Below are 21,711 nucleotides of genomic sequence, written 5' to 3' on the forward strand. Positions count from 1 at the left end.
TGGTCTGTCGTTATTAAGAGAGACCACTGGTGGTGGTTTAACCTGAGGGTCACTGCGCTTCAGTTGAAGTTGAGAAGGTGGAACCTTCATTACAAACATTGTGATGACCCACAGATGGTATCTGAAATCTAATATTTTTAAATGTAACCTTTCATGAGGTGTGGGTTTCACTGGCATTGCATTTGTTGTGGTGGTGAGCACTGGTGCATAGCCAATGTCAGCTCATGATGCAAAGACTGTATTCTGTACTGTGTGGACACCATTCCGTAAATCCACCTTTCCCCCCCCCCCAGTTGAATTGATCTTGGATAGCATTATTTTCTTTCCTTTCGTGCAAGATAGGCATCAAACATTTGAATGATTCCTGTCTGGGGGGGGGAGGAAGTACTACAGAGGGGAGTTGTAGGATTTTGACCCAATGCCTGTCCAGAAATGTGTATGGATTTCCAAGTCAGGATGGTGTGTGGCTTGGAGGGAACTTTTCCAGGTAGCTGGTCTTCCCATCTATTTGCTGCCCTTGTCCTTCCAGTTGGTAGAGGTCATGGGGTTTGGTAGGCTTGGGACAAGGAACAATTCAAGAAGTCAGCTTTCTCAGTGACAGATGAGCTCAGAATAATATTATCTTACTTGTCTTTATTTGTGGTACAGCTGATCGAATTAAAGAAGTTCAACAGATCAGAGACCAGCACCCTAACAAGATACCAGTAAGTGGCCTTTCATTGCTATGATCAAAAAAAATTTTTTGCATGTCAAAACATTTTTTATCGGAAGGACATCTTTGATCTAATGTCTCGTTTTAGACCCTAGCTGGAGAGAACCAAATGACTGAACTATGGCGAAAGGAGGGGAGCGGGGTTAATTCGATAGTTTAAGGAACAAAAACAGAAATTGCTGGAGAAACTCAGCAGGTCTAGCAGCATCTGCGCGGAGAGAAACAGTTAAGGTTTCAGTGACCCCTTTGTTTTTGATTCAGATCTTCAGCATCTGCAGTTCTTTGTTTTATGTTATGGATAGTTCCTGGGCTGTTTCTTTTGTTGTCAGTTTTAGTTTTGCTGTGCACGGGTGTGCATGATAAGGGTGTGGCAAACAGGGAAGCGATCCCGCCCCTTATGCCTGTGCCGGCTACACACAGACCGGGGTCAGGCCTCGCTCTGCAGACGTGCTCCGTGCCGGTGGAGAGCTGAATACCCTGCCTTTGTCAATAAAACACAGGCGGCATTACCTCATTGCTTTTTACCGCATTGCGTTTCGGGAAGGAAGCTTAAAGGCACGATAGCTCCAGTGCAAACTGACCTAAGTGATAACCAGACCCCCTCAACCCAATACAATCCATCAAGCTGCCAGAAACAAAGGCTTCTCTGGCTGGCGAGTGCAGAATTTTAACATTACACGTTGCATTTGTGTGTGCGTGCGCTGGGAGCTAGTCTTCAAGATGCAAGATTGTCAGACTGTGTGCATTTGTGTTAGTTTAAATCGAGTTTCAATCACTGCGTCCTTTTGGAGGAGTTTTGGGAGTTTGGGGGTGGTGGTGATTGGATGGAGGATTGACATTTTAGAATTACTTCGAAAACAAAAATACCGTAAATAAGATTTTGTTTGTAATTAACCTTTTTTTTTGGGGGGGGGGGAGGGAGCGTTTGGTGAGAACTCGGTTTCTGTAATGCTTGCGGGTAGTATACTTCGAAATTAGATTTTTAAAACCCACCTCCGTGGAATTTTCATTTGCAGATGAAGAATGGCAGTTTGGTTGAGGTGCTGGATAATTGCCAGTGTTCATAGAACTCCAGGATGAGTAGGTATTGTTAGTGGAGATACCCTCAGCAGAGGTCAAGCTGAGATTTTGTGAGGGTCATGGTTTGAGTGAATGTCAGAATGGGCTAGAGGAGCTGAATGGTATACTCCCTATGTGAGTATATTTGTGCAGTATCCATGCAAATTATTTGTCCTGTTTTCAATGAGGAGCAAAGTGTGGAACCATGTTCTACAGTTTGTTGCCATTGAACATATCGAGGTTTGCTGTCAAGGGGCAAGCTTGCAAAACTATGCATCAAAGTAGGGCAGACACATGCAACCATAGAATCCATGTTTACAATGGAGAGAGTAGTGTGACCTAACTGGTCTTGTGTGCAGTCACACTGCATTTCAGCTCCTGAGCCGTTTTCATTACTCGTCTTTATCACCAGCTTTCGAAATTTCAGGAGGATAACTGTTAGTGCAGTACAATGTTAAACCACTTGTCCCATGTATGTGTTTGAAGCAGACTCAGATTCAAAAGTCCAGACCCTATTAATAACAATAATGCAATGACTTCGCTGTTTTTTAAAAAAATCCATTCCTTTTTCCCAGCAGTTGCTGTTTACCATTGTCCCTTGGTTAGGTGGGTTCAAATAATTTCATTAACGTAGTCCTCGATACTTTATCTATTCCTGTTGTTTTGAGTTCTAACTTAATTTTGGCATATAAATTTATAAAAGCAGATAATATTACACATTCTGACACAGTCTGTCTTCCTGGGACTATAATTCAAATGTCATGAGCTCATTTTTCCTGAGTGTCTGGTCACCTTGGCTCCATCTGTCCTATCTCGGCATCTCCGAGATAATTTTTCCATGAAACACTGGGTCTACAATTCTGACCAAGTCAGGTTTAAACCAAAGCTTCCAAGAATCATAGAACCTCTACAGTGTGGAAGCAGGCGATTCAGCCCATCAAGTCCACACTGACCACCTGAACAGCATTCCCCACCAGAACCACCCCTCCTACCCTATCCCTGTAACCCCACATTTCCCATGGCTAATCTAGCTAGCCAGCATATCCCTGAACATTCTGGACAATTTAACACGGCCAATCCACCCTAACCTTCACATCTTTGCACTGTGGGAGGAAACTGGATCACCCAGAGGAAACCCCCCCCCCCCAGAGACACTGGCAGAATGTGCAAACTCCACAGAAACCTGAAGGATGGCATTGAATCGGGTCCCTGGCACTTTGAGGCAGCAGTGTTAATCACTGACTCAGTGTGCCACTTGATGTCCTTCTCTAATCACACTTTCTGCATCTCAGAAGAGATTGAAAAGACTGTTAGATCAGAGTATTAGTTCCTCTCTTTCCTTAGCCTGTAAAATCACCAGCAAATTTGTCATTACTTAGTTGACTGGAGGCTTTGAGTTCATAATATGGCCTAATTTAAGGCCATTCTCTCTCAGTTGGCATATCCTGTAGTGCCTATATACTCTGAACGTGGCTATTAAAATAATTTGCAATAGGATTGGTCATTTGAGATAGATCATGCAGCACGATCACAGACCCTTTGGATCCAACCAGTCCATGCCAACCATAAGCCCAAACTAAACAAGTCCCATTTGCCTGCACCTGGCCCATATCCTTCCTAACATTTCTTATTCATGTATTGATTTAAATACCTTTTAAACATTGTAACTGTACCTGCATCTGTCACTTCCTCGAGAAGTTCACTCTCTGTTTATAAAAAAAAATTACCCCATGCCTTTTTAAAATCTTTCTCTCTCCTCCAAAATATGTCCCCTTTTCTTGAAATTTTCCACCATAGGAAAAAAAACACAGCCACTCATCCTATCTGCGCCCCTCATGATTTTATAAATGTCAATAATGTCACCCCTCAATCTCCTACACTGCAGTGAAAAAATTCCAGCCTCTCTTTATAACTCAAGTCCTCCATCTCTGGCAACATCCTAGTAGATCTCTTCTGAACCATTCCAGTAACATCCTTCCTATAACAGGGTGACCAGAACAGGACACAGTACTCCAGAAGAGGTCTCACCAATGTCTTGTACAGCCTTGATGTCACGTCCAAATTCCTATAGTCAGGTCTGGGCAATGATAGCAAATGCAACACAAATTCCAGACAATAACCATCAATAAGAGGCAATCTAACCACCATATCTTGATGTTCAATGGTGTTACTGCTGCAGAATCCCCCACTATCAACATCCTGGGGATTATCATTGACCAGAAACTCAACTGGACTTGCCACATAAACACAGTGGCTACAAGAGTAGGTTAGAGACTAGAAAACTGTGGTGACTAACACACACTGCCACCGACTCCCTAAAGCCTGTCCACCATGAGCAAGGCACAAGTCAGGAGTGAAATGGAATACTCCCCACTGACCTGGATGGGTGCAGTTCCAACAAACATGCAAGAAGTTTTACACCATCCAAGACAAAGCAGCCCACCTGATTAGCACCACATCCACAAGCTTCCATTACCTCTACCACCAACACACAATAGTAGCAGTGTGGGCTATCTACAAGATGCAGTGGAGAAATTCCTGGAAAGATCCCAAGAGAGCACCTTCCAAACCCACAACCACTTACATCTCGAAGGACAAGGGCTGCAGGTACGTGGGAACACCACCACCTGTAAGTTCTCCTTCAAGCCAAACTAACTCTTTAATCTCAGATAACTTAGTTTCACAATATGCTTCCATTTTCAAGAGCCCAGGTCCATACAGCTGTCTTCATCCGATGATTTCACAGGACTACTCAAAGCTCAAAATGAAACTTAAACAAAAACATTCTAAACTATAGTTTGTTTATTGAGAGCTTAACAAAAAAAACCGTGACTTTCTAAACTGGAGCTCATTTATTTTTTTCAGTGGTAAAACCCTACAAAACTACCTAACTTATTAATTCTAAAAGTAGGCCTTGAAGACTGTTTTGAAAGAAATCATGATGGCTACAGAAATATTTAGAACTTCAGACATACATAAAAACCAAAGTCCAAGAAGTCTTGAAACATGTAGGATATGGAAGATATAGAATGTGGGGAAATAGATGCTGACATCTCGAAAACTGTCCATATTAAAGAGGAGGAAGTGATGGATATCTTGAAATGCATAAAAGTGGGTAAATCCCCAGGACCTGATCAGGTGTACCAGAGAACTCTGTGGGAAGCTAGAGAAGTGATTGCTGGACCCCTTGCTGAGATATTTGTATCATCGATAGTCACAGGTGAGATGCCAGAAGACTGGAGGTTGGTTAACGTGGTGCCACTGTTTAAGAAGGGTGGTAAGGACAAGCCAGGGAACTATAGACCAGTAAGCCTGATGTCAGTGGTGGGCAAGTTATTGGAGGGAATCCTGAGGGACAGGATGTATTTGTATTTGGAAAGGCAAGGACTGATTAGGGAGAGGCGACATGTGATTGCCCATGCACAAGGAGAAAGACATTTCACAAACTTGATTGAGTTTTTTGAAGAAGTAACAAAGAGGATTGATGAGGGCAGAGTGGTAGACGTAATTTATATGGACTTCATGAAGGCGTTTGACAAGGTTCCCCACGGGAGAATGGTTAGCAAGGTTAGATCTCATGAAATATAGGGAGAACTAGCCACTTAGATACAGAACTTGAAGATAGAAGACAGAGGGTGGTGGTGGTGGTGGAGGGTTGTTTTTCAGACTGGAGGCCTGTGACCAGTGGAGTGCCACAAGGATTGGTGCTGGATTCACTACTTTTCATCATTTATATAAATGATTTGGATGTGAGCATAAGAGGTATAGTTAGTAAGTTTGCAGATGACACCGAAATAGAAGGTGTAGTGGACAGTGAAGAAGGTTACCTCAGATTACAATGGGATCTTTGAGATGGGGCAGATGGAGTTTAATTTAGATAAATGCGAGGTGCTGCATTTTGGGAAAGCACATCTAAGCAGGACTTATACACTTAATGGTCAGGTCCTAGAGAGTGTTATTGAACCAAGAGACCTTGGAGTGCAGGTTCATAGCTCCTTGAAAGTAGAGTTGCAGGTAGATAGGATAGTGAAGAAGGTGTTTGGTATGCTTTCCTTTATTGGTCAGAGTATTGAGTACAGGAGATGGGAGGTCATGTTGTGGCTGTACAGGACATTGGTTAGGCCACTGTTGGAATATTGCGTGCAGTTCTGGTCGTCTTCCTATCAGAAGTATTTTGTGAAACTTGAAAGGGTTCAGAAAAGATTTACAAGGATGTTGCCAGGGTTGGAAGCTTTGAGTTATCGGGAGAGGTTGAATAGGCTGGTGCTGTTTTCCCTGGAGCATCGGAGGCTGAGGGGTGACCTTATAGAGGTGTGTATAATCATGAGAGGAATGGATAGGATAAATAGACAAGGTCTTTTTCCCTGAGGTGGAGAGAGTCCAAAACTAGAGGGCATAGATTTAGTGAGAGAGGAAACATAAAAGGGACCCAGAGAGCAACTTTATAGAGTTTTATAAGATCCTGAGGGGCACGGATGGGATAAATAGACAAGGTTTTTTGCCTGGAGTGGGGGAGTCCAGAATTGAGGGCATAGGTTTAGGGTGAGAGGAGGAAGATATAAAAGGGACCTAAGGGGCAACGTTTTCACACACAGGATGGTATGTGTATGAAATGAGCTGCCAGAGGAAGTAGTGGAGGCTAGTACAATTGCAACATTTAAGAGGCATTTGGATGGGTATATGAATAGGAAAGGTTTCGAGGGATATGGGCCAGGCGCTGGCAGGTGAGACTAGATTGGGTTGGGATATCTGGTCGGCATGGACGAGTTGTACTGAAGGGTCTGTTTCCGTGCCCTCTGTCTTAAATTTACCGAATAGAAACTGTCCTCTTGAGCAAAAACAAATGTCGGAGACCTAGTTGGGCTATATAACATTGAATTAATGTGACTTGTGAAGAAGGTTACCTCAGACTACAATGGAATTTTGATCAGATGGGCCCATGGGCTAAGCTGTGGCAGGTGGAATTTAATTTTGATCAATGAGGTGCTGCATTTTGGAAAGACAAATCAGGGCAGGACTTGTACACTTAATGTTAAGGTCTGAGGGAGTGTTGCTGAACAAAGAGACCTTGGGGTGTAGACTGATAGTTCCTTGAAAGTGGATTTGCAGGTAGATAAGATAGTGAAGAAGGTGATTGGTATGCTTTCCTTTATTGGTCAGAGCATTGAGTATAGGAGTTGGGAGGTCATGTTGAGGCTGTACAGGACATTGATTAGATTAGATTTCCTACTGTGTAGAAACAGGCTCTTCAACCCAACAGGTCTACACTGACCCTCCAAAGAGTAACCTGCCCAGACCCATCTTCCCACATTTACCCCTGACTAATGTAACCGCAGGAGGTGCAAGACTTGCGCCCACACCTCCCCCCTCACCTCCCTCCAAGGCCCCAAAGGAAACTTCCATATCCGCCACAGATTCACCTGCACCTCCACACATATCATCTATTGCATCCTCTGCACCCGATGTGGCCTCCTCTATATTGGGGAGACAGGCCGGCTACTTGCGGAGCGTTTCAGAGAACACCTCTGGGACACCCGGACCAACCAACCCAACCACCCTGTAGCTCAACATTTCAATTCCCCCTCCCACTCCACCAAGGATATGCAGGTCTTTGGACTCCTCCATCGTCAGACCACAACAAAACGACAGTTGGAGGAAGATCGCCTCATCTTCCGGCTAGGAACCCTCCAACCACAAGGGATGAACTCGGATTTCACCAGTTTCCTCATTTCCCCTCCCCCCACCCTGTCTCAGTCAAATCCATCAAATTCAGCACCGCCTTCCTAACCTGCAATCTTCTTCCCGACCTCTCCGCCCCCACCCCAGTCTGACCTATCACCCTCACCTTGACCTCTTTCCACCTATCACATTTCCGACGCCCCTCCCCCAAGTCCCTCCTCCCTACCTTTTATCTTAGCCTGCTGGACAAACTTTCCTCATTCCTGAAGAAGGGCTTATCCCCGAAACGTCGATTCTCCTGTTCCCTGGATGCTGCCTGACCTGCTGCGCTTTTCCAGCAACACATTTCCAGCTCTGATCTCCAGCATCTGCAGACCTCACTTTCTCCTAATGTAACTAATGCACCTAGTACTATGGGCAATTTAGCATGGCCAATTCACCTAACCTGCACATGTTTGGATTGTGGGAGGAAACCGGAGCACCCAGAGGAAATCCATGCAGACATGGGGCAAACGTGCAAACTCCACGCAGTCAGTTACATGAGCCAGGAGTTGAACCCAGGTCCCTGGCGCTGTGAGGCAGCAGTGCTAACCACTGAACCACCGTGCTGCTCCTAAGTCACTGGTTAAGGCACTTTTGGAGTATTACGTGCAGTTCTGGTCTCCCTCCTATAGGAAGAATGTTGTGAAATTTGCAAGAATTCAGGAAAAATTTACAAGGATGTTGCCAGGGTTGGAGGGTTTCGCAATTCGGAGAGACTGAATAGGCTGAGGCTGTTTTCCCTGGAGCATTGGAGGCTGAGGGGTGACCTTATAGAGGTGCGTATAATCATGCAATCTCAGTCCCAACCCTCGGACTCAGCACCGCCTTCTTGACCTGCAATCTTCTTCCCGACCTCTCCGGCCTATCACCCTCACCTTAACCTCCTTCCACCTATCGCATTCCCAACGCCCCTCCCCCAAGTCCCTCCTCCCTACCTTTTATCTTAGCCTGCTTGGCACACCCTCCTCATTCCTGAAGAAGGGCTTATGCCCGAAACGTCGATTCTCCTGCTCCCTGGATGCTGCCTGACCTGCTGCGCTTTTCCAGCAACACAATTTCAGCTCTGATCTCCAGCATCTGCAGTCCTCACTTTCTCCGGGAATGGATAAATAGACAAGGTCTTTTTCCCTGAGGTGGGGTGAGTCCAGAACTAGAGGACATAGATTGAGTGTGAGAGAGGAAACATAAAAAGGACCTAAAGAGCAACTTTTCACAGAGATGGTTGCCATGTATATGGAATGAGGTGCCAGACGAATTGGTGGTGTTTGTACAATTACAATATTTAAGAGGTATCTGGATGGATATATGGATAAGAAGGATTAAGAGGCATATGGGTCAAGTGCTGGCAAGTGGCACTAAACTAGTTTAGGGTATATGGTCGACATGGGAAAGTTGGACCGAAGGGTCTGTTTCTGTGCCATACATCTCTATGACTCTGTAATTTGCAATTTCAGTCTTCTGTCAATATTAACGTAGAACTCCTTATTCAAAAATAAAACAAAGCCCAACCAATTTAACGGGGCAAGCAAATCCTATGAACAACCCAAGCAAAGCTTCCTGGTCTTTGTGGGACTTATTATCAAGGCTGGTAGTTCCATTAAGTCCATGGACATTGTTTGAACTCATTATCTCCAAATACAAATAGTGGAATCCTCCAAGCCTTTGCGTCAGCAACCTGCCTGTGATTTCAGGAAGGGCTGTGGTGTTTGCAACCATCATCTTCACCCTCCGACAAATGCAAGAGAAAGGTTGCAAACAACAGGTGGGACTTTGGTGTGCCTGTGACTTGATAAAAGCCTTTGATATGGTAAGTTGAGAGGCCTTGTGGAAAGTCTTAGCTAACCATAGGTGTTCTGATAGAGTTGTAAATCAGATTCAGCAATTTCATGATGAAATGCTGGTGAGTCACTAACTGTGGCAAAGACACTGATGTGCAGATTGATAGTTCCTTGAAAGTGTATTTGCAGGTAGATAAGATAGTGAAGAAGGCATTTGATATGCGTTTGGTCAGAGCATTGAGTACAGGAGCTGGGAGGTCATGCTGCAGCTGTACAGGACATTAGTTAGGTCACTTTTTTGGAATATTGCATGCAATTCTGGTCTCCTTCCTATCAGAAGGATGTTGTGAAACTTGAAAAAGTTCAGAAAAGATTTACAAGGATGTTGCCAGGGTTGGAGGATTTGTGCTATAGGGAGAGGCTGAACAGGCTGGGGCTGTTTTCCTTGGAGTGTTGGAGGCTGAGGGGTGACCTTACAGAGGTTTATAAAGTCATGAGGGGCATGGATAGGTTAAATAGACAAAGTATTTTCCCTGGCGTGGGGGAGTCCAGAACTAGGGGGCATAGGTTTAGGGTGAGAGGGGCGAAATTTAAAAAGGAGCTAAAGGGCAACTTTTTCACGCAGAGGGTGGTGAGTGTATGGAATGAGATGCCAGAGGAAGTGGTGGAGGCTGGTACAATGACAACATTTAAAGGGCATCTGGATGTGTATATGGATAGGAAGGGTTTTGCAGGATAGGGGCCAAATGCTGGCAAATGGGACTAGATTAGGTTGGATACCTGGTCAGCATGGACGAGTTGGACTGAAGGGTCTGTTTCCGTGCTGTATAACTCCATACTCTATGACTGAGATAAAAAATATATAAGAACGAACTGCTTGGCTGGCAATCTGAAGTCATGTTCTTAGCGCCTTCCAACAGCTAAGGACAAAAAACAAGCCAGAAAGGCCGGACAGTTCCAACTAAATCAGATAATTCATCCTTGGCCATACTGTAGAAAGCCTCATCGGTTTTTAAACTGGTTCCAAAGCCATGTTGGAATCCAAGAAATGGTCATTGTCGATAACAAAAGAGAACAGACTGAGAGGTGGCGGTTACTTTGTTGCAAAGGGAAATGGTGATTCTGCTGTAGCTTCTGAATACCTTTTTTTAATATGCTGCAATTTTAATAAAACATTTTATTGTTTTAAATAAAAGTGTATATCTGCATCTTCACCTTCAATCTCTTTTGTCAATAGGTGATTATTGAAAGATACAAGGGGGAAAAGCAGCTGCCTGTGCTAGACAAGACCAAATTCTTAGTTCCCGACCATGTCAACATGAGTGAACTTGTCAAGATTATTCGGTGAGTGTCACTGTCCCAGTAAAGAGAAGCGCAGCAGGTCAGGCAGCATCAAAGGAGAAGGAGAATCGACGTTTCGGGCATAAGCCCTTCTCTCCTTCTCCTTTGGTGTTGCCTGACCTGCTGCGCTTTTCCAGCAACACATTTTTAAGCTCTGATCCCCAGCATCTGCAGTCCTCACTTTCTCCCAGTAAAGAGAAGCCAAAGCATCTGCAGTGTGGAGATTCACGATGTTAAATGATACCCCTTTGGTTTGAAATATCAGTTTTAAACCCATACAGACAGCACAGTGGATGGATGTTCACTGTGGGTCATTGTGCCTTTTGTTTCTTTATGTATGTTTATAGCTTGAATGGAATGCTTCACTGTAAGTGAGGAACTGACATGGGAAACCTGTTTTCTTTTTTAAAAAAAAAGCTATGACTGAGGTTTGGACACCACATAAGCACATGCACAAAGCATCTGCCATTCACTGAAGACTAGAGTGGCTCTCTTCCTCACTTGTGGCTGACAGTAATTGTGCCCTGTGACGTGATGTAGAGGCTGGGGAAACGTTCAGCATACTTGATCCTCCTCCCTGCCAGTGAGGATCTCTGGAGTTATCTTTTTGTTGTCCCAAGGACTGAATTTGTTTGGGTTTTGTGGACACTGCCTGCAGATGTTTGCAGTTGAAAGCTGCTAATCCAGGCTGAATGGCCTACCTCTGTTCCTGTGTCCCTTTCAATAGCAAGGTCCATTGGACGAGATATTAGAGAACACCTTCCTTAAAATGGTTTGCATTTATGATGTATATTTTTTTTTTAAATCCCTCAATTCAGAATCAAGAGATTGTCATGGTTTCACATTTCTGTTCTTTGTCCTCTAGTTTCTCCAGGATAACATTTCTATTTAAATTTAACATCTGACCTTCTTGCTGACCTCCTGTTTTCTATTTTGACTGTTTCAAACTCGGCTCTTTGAGTGGGCCCTGTAGATCGACATGTGTTATCTTAAATATCTGGGTTCACAGAATGTTGCATCAGAAGAATGGTTCAATTTGATCTGCGGTCATCTGTACAACTCGTGTGTGTGATATATGAGAGAGATATGTTGGGGGGAATAAGGTGTCCAAATCTGAAGGGAAGGCAAGAGGAAAGAAGGGAGAAAATGCCATGAATTCAGAGGACACAAAATCAACATGTGACTGATGTCAATTTTTCGAGTGGCACTTTTGTCCCTAAGTGACTGTCAGCATTGGCCTTGATAACAATGCCTTATGAGGCTCATTAGATTCAGCTGTTAAACTCTGGTGTACTAATCCCTGCATAGGTGTGTACACTGTTCTCGGTTCATTGAAGCAGTGCAGTTGTTTTCTTATGTTCAAGCATGGTAAGAGCTCAAACTAAAAAGGGTTTGAAACAGTCCTGATCTCCATCTGGATTAGGTGTTAGATTCTGTTCTCTGAAGAATTTCCTTGTATTTATTAATTTAGTCCCTAATCAAATCACCAACCCAAATTCAGAGGACCTTTTTAATTTGTGCTCAGAGTCGAGTCATGCAGTTATTTGGTTTTGACTGATCTTTTGTAAAGAAATGTTGGCACAGTTATTAATTAGAGAATCATTTGTCCTCCATGTAAACAGAGCAAGTGTTTATGTTGTTAATGTATAAGTTTGCTCTTGAATCAAGACTGAAAACAGTACAAGACCAACCTGCCTGAGTTTCCCATTTCAACTGAATCATTTTGTTCTTAAATGTTAACCAAATTTTAGAAAGATTGTAAATATAAAATTATTAATGTCAATAGTCACATGGATTTGGTTGCTTTTGTTCAGAAATCACAGGAATTTCATATGTAGGTACAGTGTGTAGTTTGGAAAGCAAGTGATCTGTTGGCCTTTACAGCAAAGGGGTTGGCTTATTGCAGTAAGGAAGTCTCAACGCAATTGATGAGAATAGTATGTACAGTTTTGGTCTCATTATCCAAGCAAGCCTGAGAGGAATTGCAGTGCATTGATTCCTGAGATGAGGGAGTTGTCTGAAAGGAGATATTGAGTCGAATGCACCTCTGCTTTCTGGTATTTAGAAGAATGAGAGGTCATCTAATTGAACATAACAACTTTTCAAAGGGCTTGATAGGGTAGATGTTGAGAAACTGTTTCCTGTGGCTGGAAAATTTAACATTTAGGCGTCTAAATCAGTTTAGGGCCAAGACTTGGTGGGTTCTCTATCTTTTGGAAGTTTATACACCATGGAGCTATGGGTGCTCATTAAATTAATGAAAACTAACGGAATGAAGGTCTAGGACAAAGTAGTGGAAATGAGGAGGGTGATCAGCCATGATCTTATTAAATGGTTGGAGGAGGAGTATGGACTAATCTTGTGTCCTATTTCTTATATTCAGACTACACATTTTAAACTTCCCAGCTTCCTTGTCGCTATGTATAATTTTCCTTCTCTCCCTTTTAAAGACTCAGTTCTATGGTGAATGTTAATCGGTGCTGTCAAATTTTCAGATTGTTGGCGTTTTTCTCATGGTTTGGGAATTGAAAAGCAGATAAGTTATGGGAAGCGTGTACGAAACCCTGATTACAACACACTATGGTACAATGTACACACCTCTAGTTTTACAGCACAGAAACGTGTGGTAGTAGGAGGTGGCTTTTTGTATCTGCTCATGGGATGTGAGTGTTGCCCCTTGAGAAGGTGGTATTGAGCTGCCTTCTTGAACCATGTGATGTGCTGTAGGTAGATCCACAATATGGCTGCTAGGTACATCAACTTTAGCATGTACTATTTGGGCTGAGTTTGTACACAACTCTCTATGAACAAACATAACACTTATACCCACAGGTTGGTTCAAGATTGGATTGTGCTTCCTGGGCTTGTTTTGTTTATACCTAACAGCAGTGCTGAGGGTTACTGTACCACATCTATAAAGGCCTAAAATAAAGGCCTAATAGTATGTTATGACATACTATTAGAGCAGATGGGACTGTTGATCCAGAGGTAGGGGCACTACCATTATGCTACCAAGCCCTTGGTTTAAGATTTACCTCAGCATTGATAATTACCAACCTCAGTGTTATCAATGATCTTTCCTTCATTATACATTTCATTACGGGGATGTTCATTGACATCATGACAATCACAGAACTTCTGCTAACATCCAGATCATTCAAAAATGAAATGCACCATAATATAGTGGCAAGGATGGGAGTTTTCTGGTAAGTACCTGGTGAACATTTTTCATTCAAAGACTGAAAGAACTGCAAATGCTAGAAATCTGAAACACAAACAGAAATCGCTGGAACATCTCAGCACGTCTGGCAGCATCTGTGGAGAGAAATCAGAGATAACGGTTTGGGTCCAGGGACCCTTCCTCAAACGTTATGAAGAAGGGTCCCTGGACCCAAAACATTGACTCTGATTTCTCTCCTCAGATACTGCCAGACCTGCGAACATTTTAGTTTAACATTTTGTATTTAACTTTGAGTGCACTTTAACATTGATGAGACTGCAGATTAGCTGACAGAAACTGAGAGTAATTAACTGAATAGGTGCTAATTACTGTGAACAAAGAGCTGGGTTGTACACCTGTAATTTAGGTGTGGCTCAAAAATGTATGTAAATAAAAATAAACTGTATCTGCTGACTCTGTATCACAAATGAAGGATAAAATTGGCAATTTTGTGCAGTAGAGGAGAAAGGTACTGCTTTTTAATGGTTGTGTATGTTTGAGACCATATTTAAAATGGTGTGGCCAAAAAATATGACTAGAAATTGAAAGTTGGATTGGAGTTTGTGGATGGTGAAGCTGTATTTATTTGGAATGAATGCTACTTTTGTCGGTGTCTCTATATTGAGTCTTTCCAGCTCAGAATGCAGACTGTGACACACAAAGGTGTCCATGCAATTCTAGCATTTCCACCCGCCCCCTGTAATCTTGAAATACGAAAGTTACTAAGATTATAGATTTTGGCCAAGCTGACTTCAATAGAATAAAATGGCAAATGTTTGCAGGAAAGTGTATAATGACAGATCAGCATGGAAAATATGACCCAGAACCAGATTATACCTCTGTGATGTAAGTGTTTGTTTTTCCAAAAAAAAACACCCGCCATGGATGTCTAAAGACCTAAGTGAGAACTTAAAAACAAAACTAAAAGAAACCAAACAAAAATCTTTGCAAAGAGCAAAGGGCCACAGTGCAGGCAATAAGAATTACCAACCGGGGAATGAGCAGAAGATTCCAAACTCTGCACCAAAGTATTTTAGAAAATAACCTAAAGAGGCTTCACTAGGATGATAGGGGGAGGTGGGTACTGCAGATGCTGGAGCTTAGAGTGGTGCTGGAAAAGCACAGCAGGTCAGGCAGCATCCGAGGAGAAGGAAAATTGACGTTTCGGGCAAAATTTCTGATGAAGGGCTTTTGTCCGAAACGTCTATTTTCCTGCTCCCAGATGATGCCTGACCTGCTGTGCTTTTCCAGCACCACTCTAATCTTCACTAGGATGATTCTCCAGTGTGGAGGGAATATCTTATGAGCAAATGTTAAACAGGTTGGGATTCTACTGTCTGGAATTTAGAAGCGTGAGAGGTGATTGAAAGCGCTTGATTGTGTAAAGTGCTGAGAGATGTTTTCCTTCATGGGAGAGTTTAGGACCTGAAGACTTGTTTCGGAATAAAGGGGCAATAATTTAAGGCTGAGATGAGGAGGAACCTCTTCTTTGAGTGAGACCCTCTGGAATTTCTTGCCACAGATTGGTGGGGGCAAAGTCCTTGTGGCTGTTTAAGGCTGAGCTAGATTCTTGGTCAGGGGTTGTAGGGAAAAGGCAGGAAAGTGGATGTGAGGATTATTGGGGTTAAGAGTGTGGTGGTGAAAAAGCACAGCAGGTCAGGCCGCATCCGAGGACCTGGAGAATTGATGTTTTGGCAAAAGCCCTTCATCAGGAATGAGGCTGTGAGCCAAGGGCATGGTGAGATAAGTGGGAGGTGAGGTGTGGTTGTGGGGGGAAGGTAGCTGAGAGTGCAATAGGTGGATGGAGGTGGGGGTACTGGTGATAGGTCGGAGAGGAGGGTGGAATGGGTAGGTTGGAAGGAAGATGGACAAGTCGTGAGGACGATGCTGAGCTGGAAGGTTGGAACTGGGGTAAGGTTGGGATGAGGGGAAATGAGGAAACTAGTGAAATACACATTGATGCCGTGGAATTGGAGGGTCCCAGGGCGGAAGATGAGGCGTTCTTCCTCCAGGCATCGAGTGGTTAGGGAGTGGCGATGGAGGAGGCCCAGCTCCTGCATGTCCTTGGTGGATTGGGAGGGGGAGTTGAAGTGTTCCACCACAGGGCAGTGGGGTTGGTTGGTGCGGGTGTCCCGGAGATGTGCTCTGAAGCATTCTGTAAGTAGGCATCCTGTCTCCCCAGTGTAGAGGAGACTGCGTCAAGTATTGGATCCAGCATGATCTCACTGAATGGCAGAGCAGGCTCAAGGGCTGAATGGCCTACTCCAATTCCTATTTCTCATGGTCTTAAAGGAGGTTGTTCAGGAGTAACGTGGACCCCTTGAAAACTGCTCAGTTATGTTGTCAACAAAAAAAAACAGAAGTGGTAGAGAAGTTGAATATTCAACTTGTCTCTATTTACTGCAGAGGAAGAGGCCAGCACATCAGAAATTTTGAAGGAAATTAATATTGAATCAGGACTGGGATCCAACAGGATGTTCATTTAAGCAAAATAACAGTAATGGAGCAAATAATGGCTTTTCAAACTCCGTCTGTAGTTTTGGTGGAAGTAGGTGAGAATGTTGCAGATGCCCAAGTCTAGCCTTCTCAAGGCATCTTCATTCCAGACCGATCCCTTTAAATTGGGAAGCCATGCATATCACGCTAATGATTTAAGAATGGTGAGAGAGAGAGAGAAATGAAGGAATTTCTAGATGAGGTTGAGCTGCTCAGACTCTCCCTCTAACAGCTCAACGTGGGTGTACTTGCGCCACAAGAATTGAAGTTACCTTCTCGTAATCGTCTCCAAGGGCAATCTGGGATGAGCTGAAAAAAAAGTTGCTTCAGGCCGTGACCTCGTGAATGAAAACAAAAAAAAGGCAGGTCCTGCCCTCATATCTCCAGAAAACAAACGTGATCTCTGTGGTTCACTTTCCTGGTGCATTCACCAGGCTGGGAGGATGTTCAATACAATAACTTTTTCGGCAGAGGATTGCCATTAACTAATTATCCTAAAGAGGCCGTTACCAGGTAGCAATATTGAAATAAATACAAAATGCTGGAGAAACTCCGCAGGTCTGGCAGGATGTGTGGAGAGAGACAGAATTGACGTTTTGAGTCCAGTGACCCTTCACAACCGAAATAGAAACATTAACTCTGTCTCTTGCCACAGATGCTGCTAGACCCATTTAGTTCCTCCAGCATTTTCTGGTTGTTTCAGATATACAACACTCGCAGAGTATTGCTTCTTTCACAATTAGCCAATATCTGCTGCGTTACAGTGTCAGGGACTCTGGTTCGATCCCACCCTTGGGTGACTGTCTATGTAGAATTTGCAATTCTTCCCATGACTATGTGGGTTTCCTCCCACAGACAGTCCAAAGATGAGCAGGTTAGCTGGATTGGCCATGCCGTATTACCCCATAGTCTGCACGCAATCTGGGTTAGCCATGGTAAACGTGGAGTTATGGGGACCTGGGTCTGGGTGGGTTGCTCTTCAGAGGGTTAGTGCAGACTCGATGGGCCAGATGGCCTCCTTCTGCACTGTGGGAACTCTGAATTTAATTTCCCTTCGAAAGATTCGGAACAATAGAGTAATGGAGACTTATGCAGCCCTCTCTTAATTGTATCCTGGAAGTCTTCCTTATGGTACGTTCTCAGATTAGGAAACTCAGTATCATAGAATCCCTACAGTGTGGAAGCAGGCCCTTCGGCCCAACAGGTCCACACTGACCCTCCAAAGAGTAACCCACCCAGACCCATTCCCCTACCCTATTATTCTACATTTACCCCTGACCAATGCACCTAACCTACACATCCCTGAACACTATGAGCAATTTAGCTTGGCCAATCCACCTAACCTGCACATCTTTGGACTGTGGGAGGAAACCGGAGCACCCGGGGGGGGGAACCCAGCCTGAGGCTGGAATTGAACCTGTGTCCCTGGTGCAGTAAGGCAGCAGGCTAACCACTGTGCCACCCACAAAACATCAGAGTTAATGTTTCTGGTCCTAGTGACCCCACCCCTTCTGTCCTTAAACAAAAATGACATATCACTTCCTGGTCACCATCTGTGCATTAGCTGCTAATGTAATATTAATCCAAGGCCTAAATTCAAGCATCTGTTGTTACAGGAAATGCTCACTGTATCCACACTTCATTTCACAGAAGAGGTATAAGCAAGTTTAACCCTTAAACACGTTGCCACAAGCTATAAACTTTTTTATTTTCAGGCCTGCTAATAGTTTTATCCTGGAAATGGCATGGGGAAGTGATTGAGGTTAAAAGGAAAGAGCAAGGGTGTGGAATTATTGATCAAGTTTAACACTTTTTTTTAGTTATTTGCTGAATATATTTGCCTGTGATCTGAAGCCCACAAAGCGGGAGACTTGTTGAATTATGAGCAGGCCATTAAGAGGTGAAGCATTTCTCTATGGAAATCTTATGGAATTTTCTCCCAGAAAGCTGTTGAGGGGATTCAATGGAAACATTTTTGAAAAATCTACCTAACATGGTAGACCCCCTCCCTCTAAGCTCCAGGCTGCTTCAGTAACATGGCTCCTTCATAACTAAGCCCTTTCTTTGTACAAACACTTGCACTGCTTGTTGTGAAGCCTCTGCATGTCGATCAGCCCCTGAGAAAACTCCACCTGCAGTTTGACCTGTTGTTGTTACCACTTTTGAGAGGTTGCATAGAATCCCTATAGTGCAGAAACCGGCCATTTGACCCGACAAACCCACGCCAACCGTTCAAAGAGTAACCCACCCAGACCCATTCCCCTACTGTATTAGTCTACATTTCCCCTGACTAATGCACCTAACCTGCACATCCCTGAGCACTGTGGACAATTTAACATGGGCAATCCACCTAACCTGCATATCTTTGGACTGTGAAAGGGAACCAAAGCACCTGGAGGCAACCTGTACAGACACTGGGAGAATGCGCAAATTCCAGCCCGAGGCTGGAACCGAACCCAGGTCCCTGTCACTGTGAGGCAACAGTGCTAATCACTGAGCCACCATGCCGCACCTGATCTGACTAGGTGAACAAGCCCATCTGAATGAGGCAACCGAACTGCAAGCAAGCGTGTCCAGTTGGGCAAGTGATATTATCGCTAGACCATTATTCCAGCAACTCAGCTAATACTCTGGGCACCTGGGTTCAAATCCTGCCATGGTAGATGGTGAAATTTGAATTCAATAAAGAATCTGGAATTAAGGGTCTAATGATGACAACATTGATTGTCAAAAAGGCCCATTTGGTTCACTAATGTCCATTGGGGAAGGAAATCTGTCTTCCTTACGTGGTCTGGCCTACATGTGACAATGTGGTTGAATTAGGAATGGGCAATAAATGTTGGCCTAGCCAGCGATGCCCACATTCCATGGGTAAATCTTTTTTTTTTTAAAAATGGAGCTGCACTCTAAAGGTGCTATGGAATCAACACGATTTCGATCAGATGGCCTTATGGGCCAAGGAGTGGCAGATGGAGTTTAATTTTGGTAAATGCAAGGTGCTGCATTTTGGAAAAGTGAATCAGGGCAGGATTCATACACTTAATGGTAAGGTCCTGGGGAGTGTTGCTGAACAAAGAGACCTTGGAGTGCAGGTTCATGGTTTCTAGAAGGTGGAGTTCCCAGTAGTTGGGGCAATGAAGGTGTTTGGTTTGCTTTCCTTTATTGGTCAGAGCATGTAGGAGTTGGGAGGTAATGTTGCAGGTGTCCAGGACATTGGTTAGGCCATGTTTGGAATGCTGCGTTCAATTCTAGGTCTCCCTGCTATAGGAAGTATGTTTTTAAACTAGAAAGAGTTTCAAGAAGATTTATAAAGATGTTGCCAGGGTTGGAGTGTTTGAGCTATAGGGAGAGGCTGAATATGCTGGGACTGTATTCCCCGGAGCATCTGAGGCGGAGGGGTCACCTTGGAGAGATTTATAAAATCATGTAGCGCATGGATGGGGTGAATAGCCAAGGTATTTTTCCTGGGGTGTGGGAGTCAAAACTAGAGGGCATAGGTTTAAGATGAGAAGGAAAATATTTAAAAGGGATCTGGGGGGAACCTTTTCAAGCAGAGGGTGGTGTGTGTATGGAATGAGCTGTGGAGGCAGATACAATGACATTTATGACTATCTTATGTTGAAAGATTGGAGCGACTGAGCTTGTATACCCTTGAGTTTAGAAGACTGAGAGGGGATCTGATTGAGACATGTAAGATTATTAAAGGATTGGACAGTCTGGAGGCAGGAAACATGTTTCCACTGATGGGTGAGTCCCGAACCAGAGGACACAGCTTAAAAATATGGGGTAGGCTGTTTAGGACAGATGAGGAGAAACGTCTTCACCCAGAGAGTGGTGGATGTGTGGAATGCTCTGCCCCAGAGGGCAGTGGAGGCCCAGTCTCTGGATTTGTTTAAGAAAAAGTTGGATAGAGCTCTCAAGGATAGTGGAATCGAGGGTTATGGGGATAAGGCAGGAACAGGATACTGATTGAGGATGATCAGCCATGATCATAATGAATGGTGGTGCAGGCTCGAAGGGCAGAATGGCCTACTCCTGCACCTATTGTCTATGAGCATCTGGAAGGGTACATTAATAGGAAGGGTTTAGAGGGATATGGGCCAAGTGCTGGCAAATGGGACTAGGTTAATTTGGGAGATCTGGTCGGCCTGGGCTAGTTGAACATGGACACAGATCTGTTTCCGTGCTGTATAACTCTGACTCCAAGAGTATATCTCTAAGTATATCTCTAAGAGTGATGAGGTTGAGGTGGGGTTCATGTCTCCAGAACATTATTGGAAATATGTGAGTGGGCCTCTGGTGTGTCTTTGGTACCCAGCTGCCATCTAACATTACTAAGTGTAACTTGCGACAACATTCTTATTCACCAAGTATTGTCCCTGAATAGATGAGTGTGTCTCAGTACAATTTGCTGACTCAGACATGCTGCAAACCACAAGAACAACAGTAATCTTAGCCTGAAGGTTATGTTACTAACTTGCAATGCATGGTTGAAGCCAGCAATTATTTATAAGCTCAGAGTACCTCTCTCTCAGGATGGTCCAGGAGTGCGATGTCTGCTGTTCCCCACATTCATGTTCTAACCTTGGAATGGGACCAGTCCATCTGACGAGGTGATGCAGCAAACGTACTGAAACAATGGACCATGTGAGTGACTCAAAAATCATAGATTCCTGTAAATTTACACCTGGCCATTCGGCCCCTCCTCTCGGGAGGGACCTCGACCAAGGAAAAGGCCTTGGCTATTCACGTCATCCACGCCCCTCGTGATTTTATAAATCTCTACAAGGTTACCCCTTAGCCTCCGATGCTCCAGGGGAAATAGTCCCAGCATATTCAGCCTCTCCCTATAGCTCAAACACTCCAACCCTGGCAACCCAACATGTTGGATGACATGGTACCGCCCAACCTAATTCCATATTTCAGCACTTGGTCACACCAGTATTTATTTGCCATTCTTATTGTTCTTGGACTGAGTGACTCTTTGGAGGGTCGATGTGGACTTGTTGGACTGAAGGGCCTGTTTCCACACTGTAGGGAATCTAATCTAAAAACCCTAAGCCTCCCCAGCATTTATGGTTGTTCAAGTTTACATCCAAATTTTGAAAAAGGATCACTGGACCCAAAATGTTAACACTTACTTTTTCTCAACAGATACTTTCAGACTGCTGAGGTTTTCATTTCCATGTTTTATTTTTTAAAAAGCAATTCTAATGCCCTTTTCAGGCAGTGAGTTCTAGGTATCCTGTTCTAAGCAAGAAAAATATATCTCTCAAATTCTCCTCCAGATCTCCGATCTCTTGTCCTAAATCCATAGGGGATTAGGGCCCTTCTATATACGTTCAACATAGACCCCTCATCATGTTTTATACTTCAGTAAGATC

General features: G+C 43.9%; 1 protein-coding gene across 1 annotated transcript in view; it reads left to right on the plus strand.

Moving 5' to 3' along the window:
* LOC122560259 (microtubule-associated protein 1 light chain 3 alpha) overlaps positions 1-21,711 on the plus strand; it is a 36,184-nt gene that overhangs the window by 2,818 nt on the left and 11,655 nt on the right. Inside the window, exons 2-3 of the mRNA XM_043710762.2 lie at positions 649-704; positions 10,508-10,614. Coding sequence (XP_043566697.1) covers positions 649-704; positions 10,508-10,614 — 163 coding nt within the window. The remainder of the gene's footprint in view (positions 1-648; positions 705-10,507; positions 10,615-21,711) is intronic.

The sequence above is a fragment of the Chiloscyllium plagiosum genome, unplaced genomic scaffold (genome assembly GCF_037043375.1).
Source record: "Chiloscyllium plagiosum isolate Xiang-an unplaced genomic scaffold, Cpla_swu_hap1 HiC_scaffold_15, whole genome shotgun sequence".
Taxonomy (NCBI): domain Eukaryota; kingdom Metazoa; phylum Chordata; class Chondrichthyes; order Orectolobiformes; family Hemiscylliidae; genus Chiloscyllium; species Chiloscyllium plagiosum.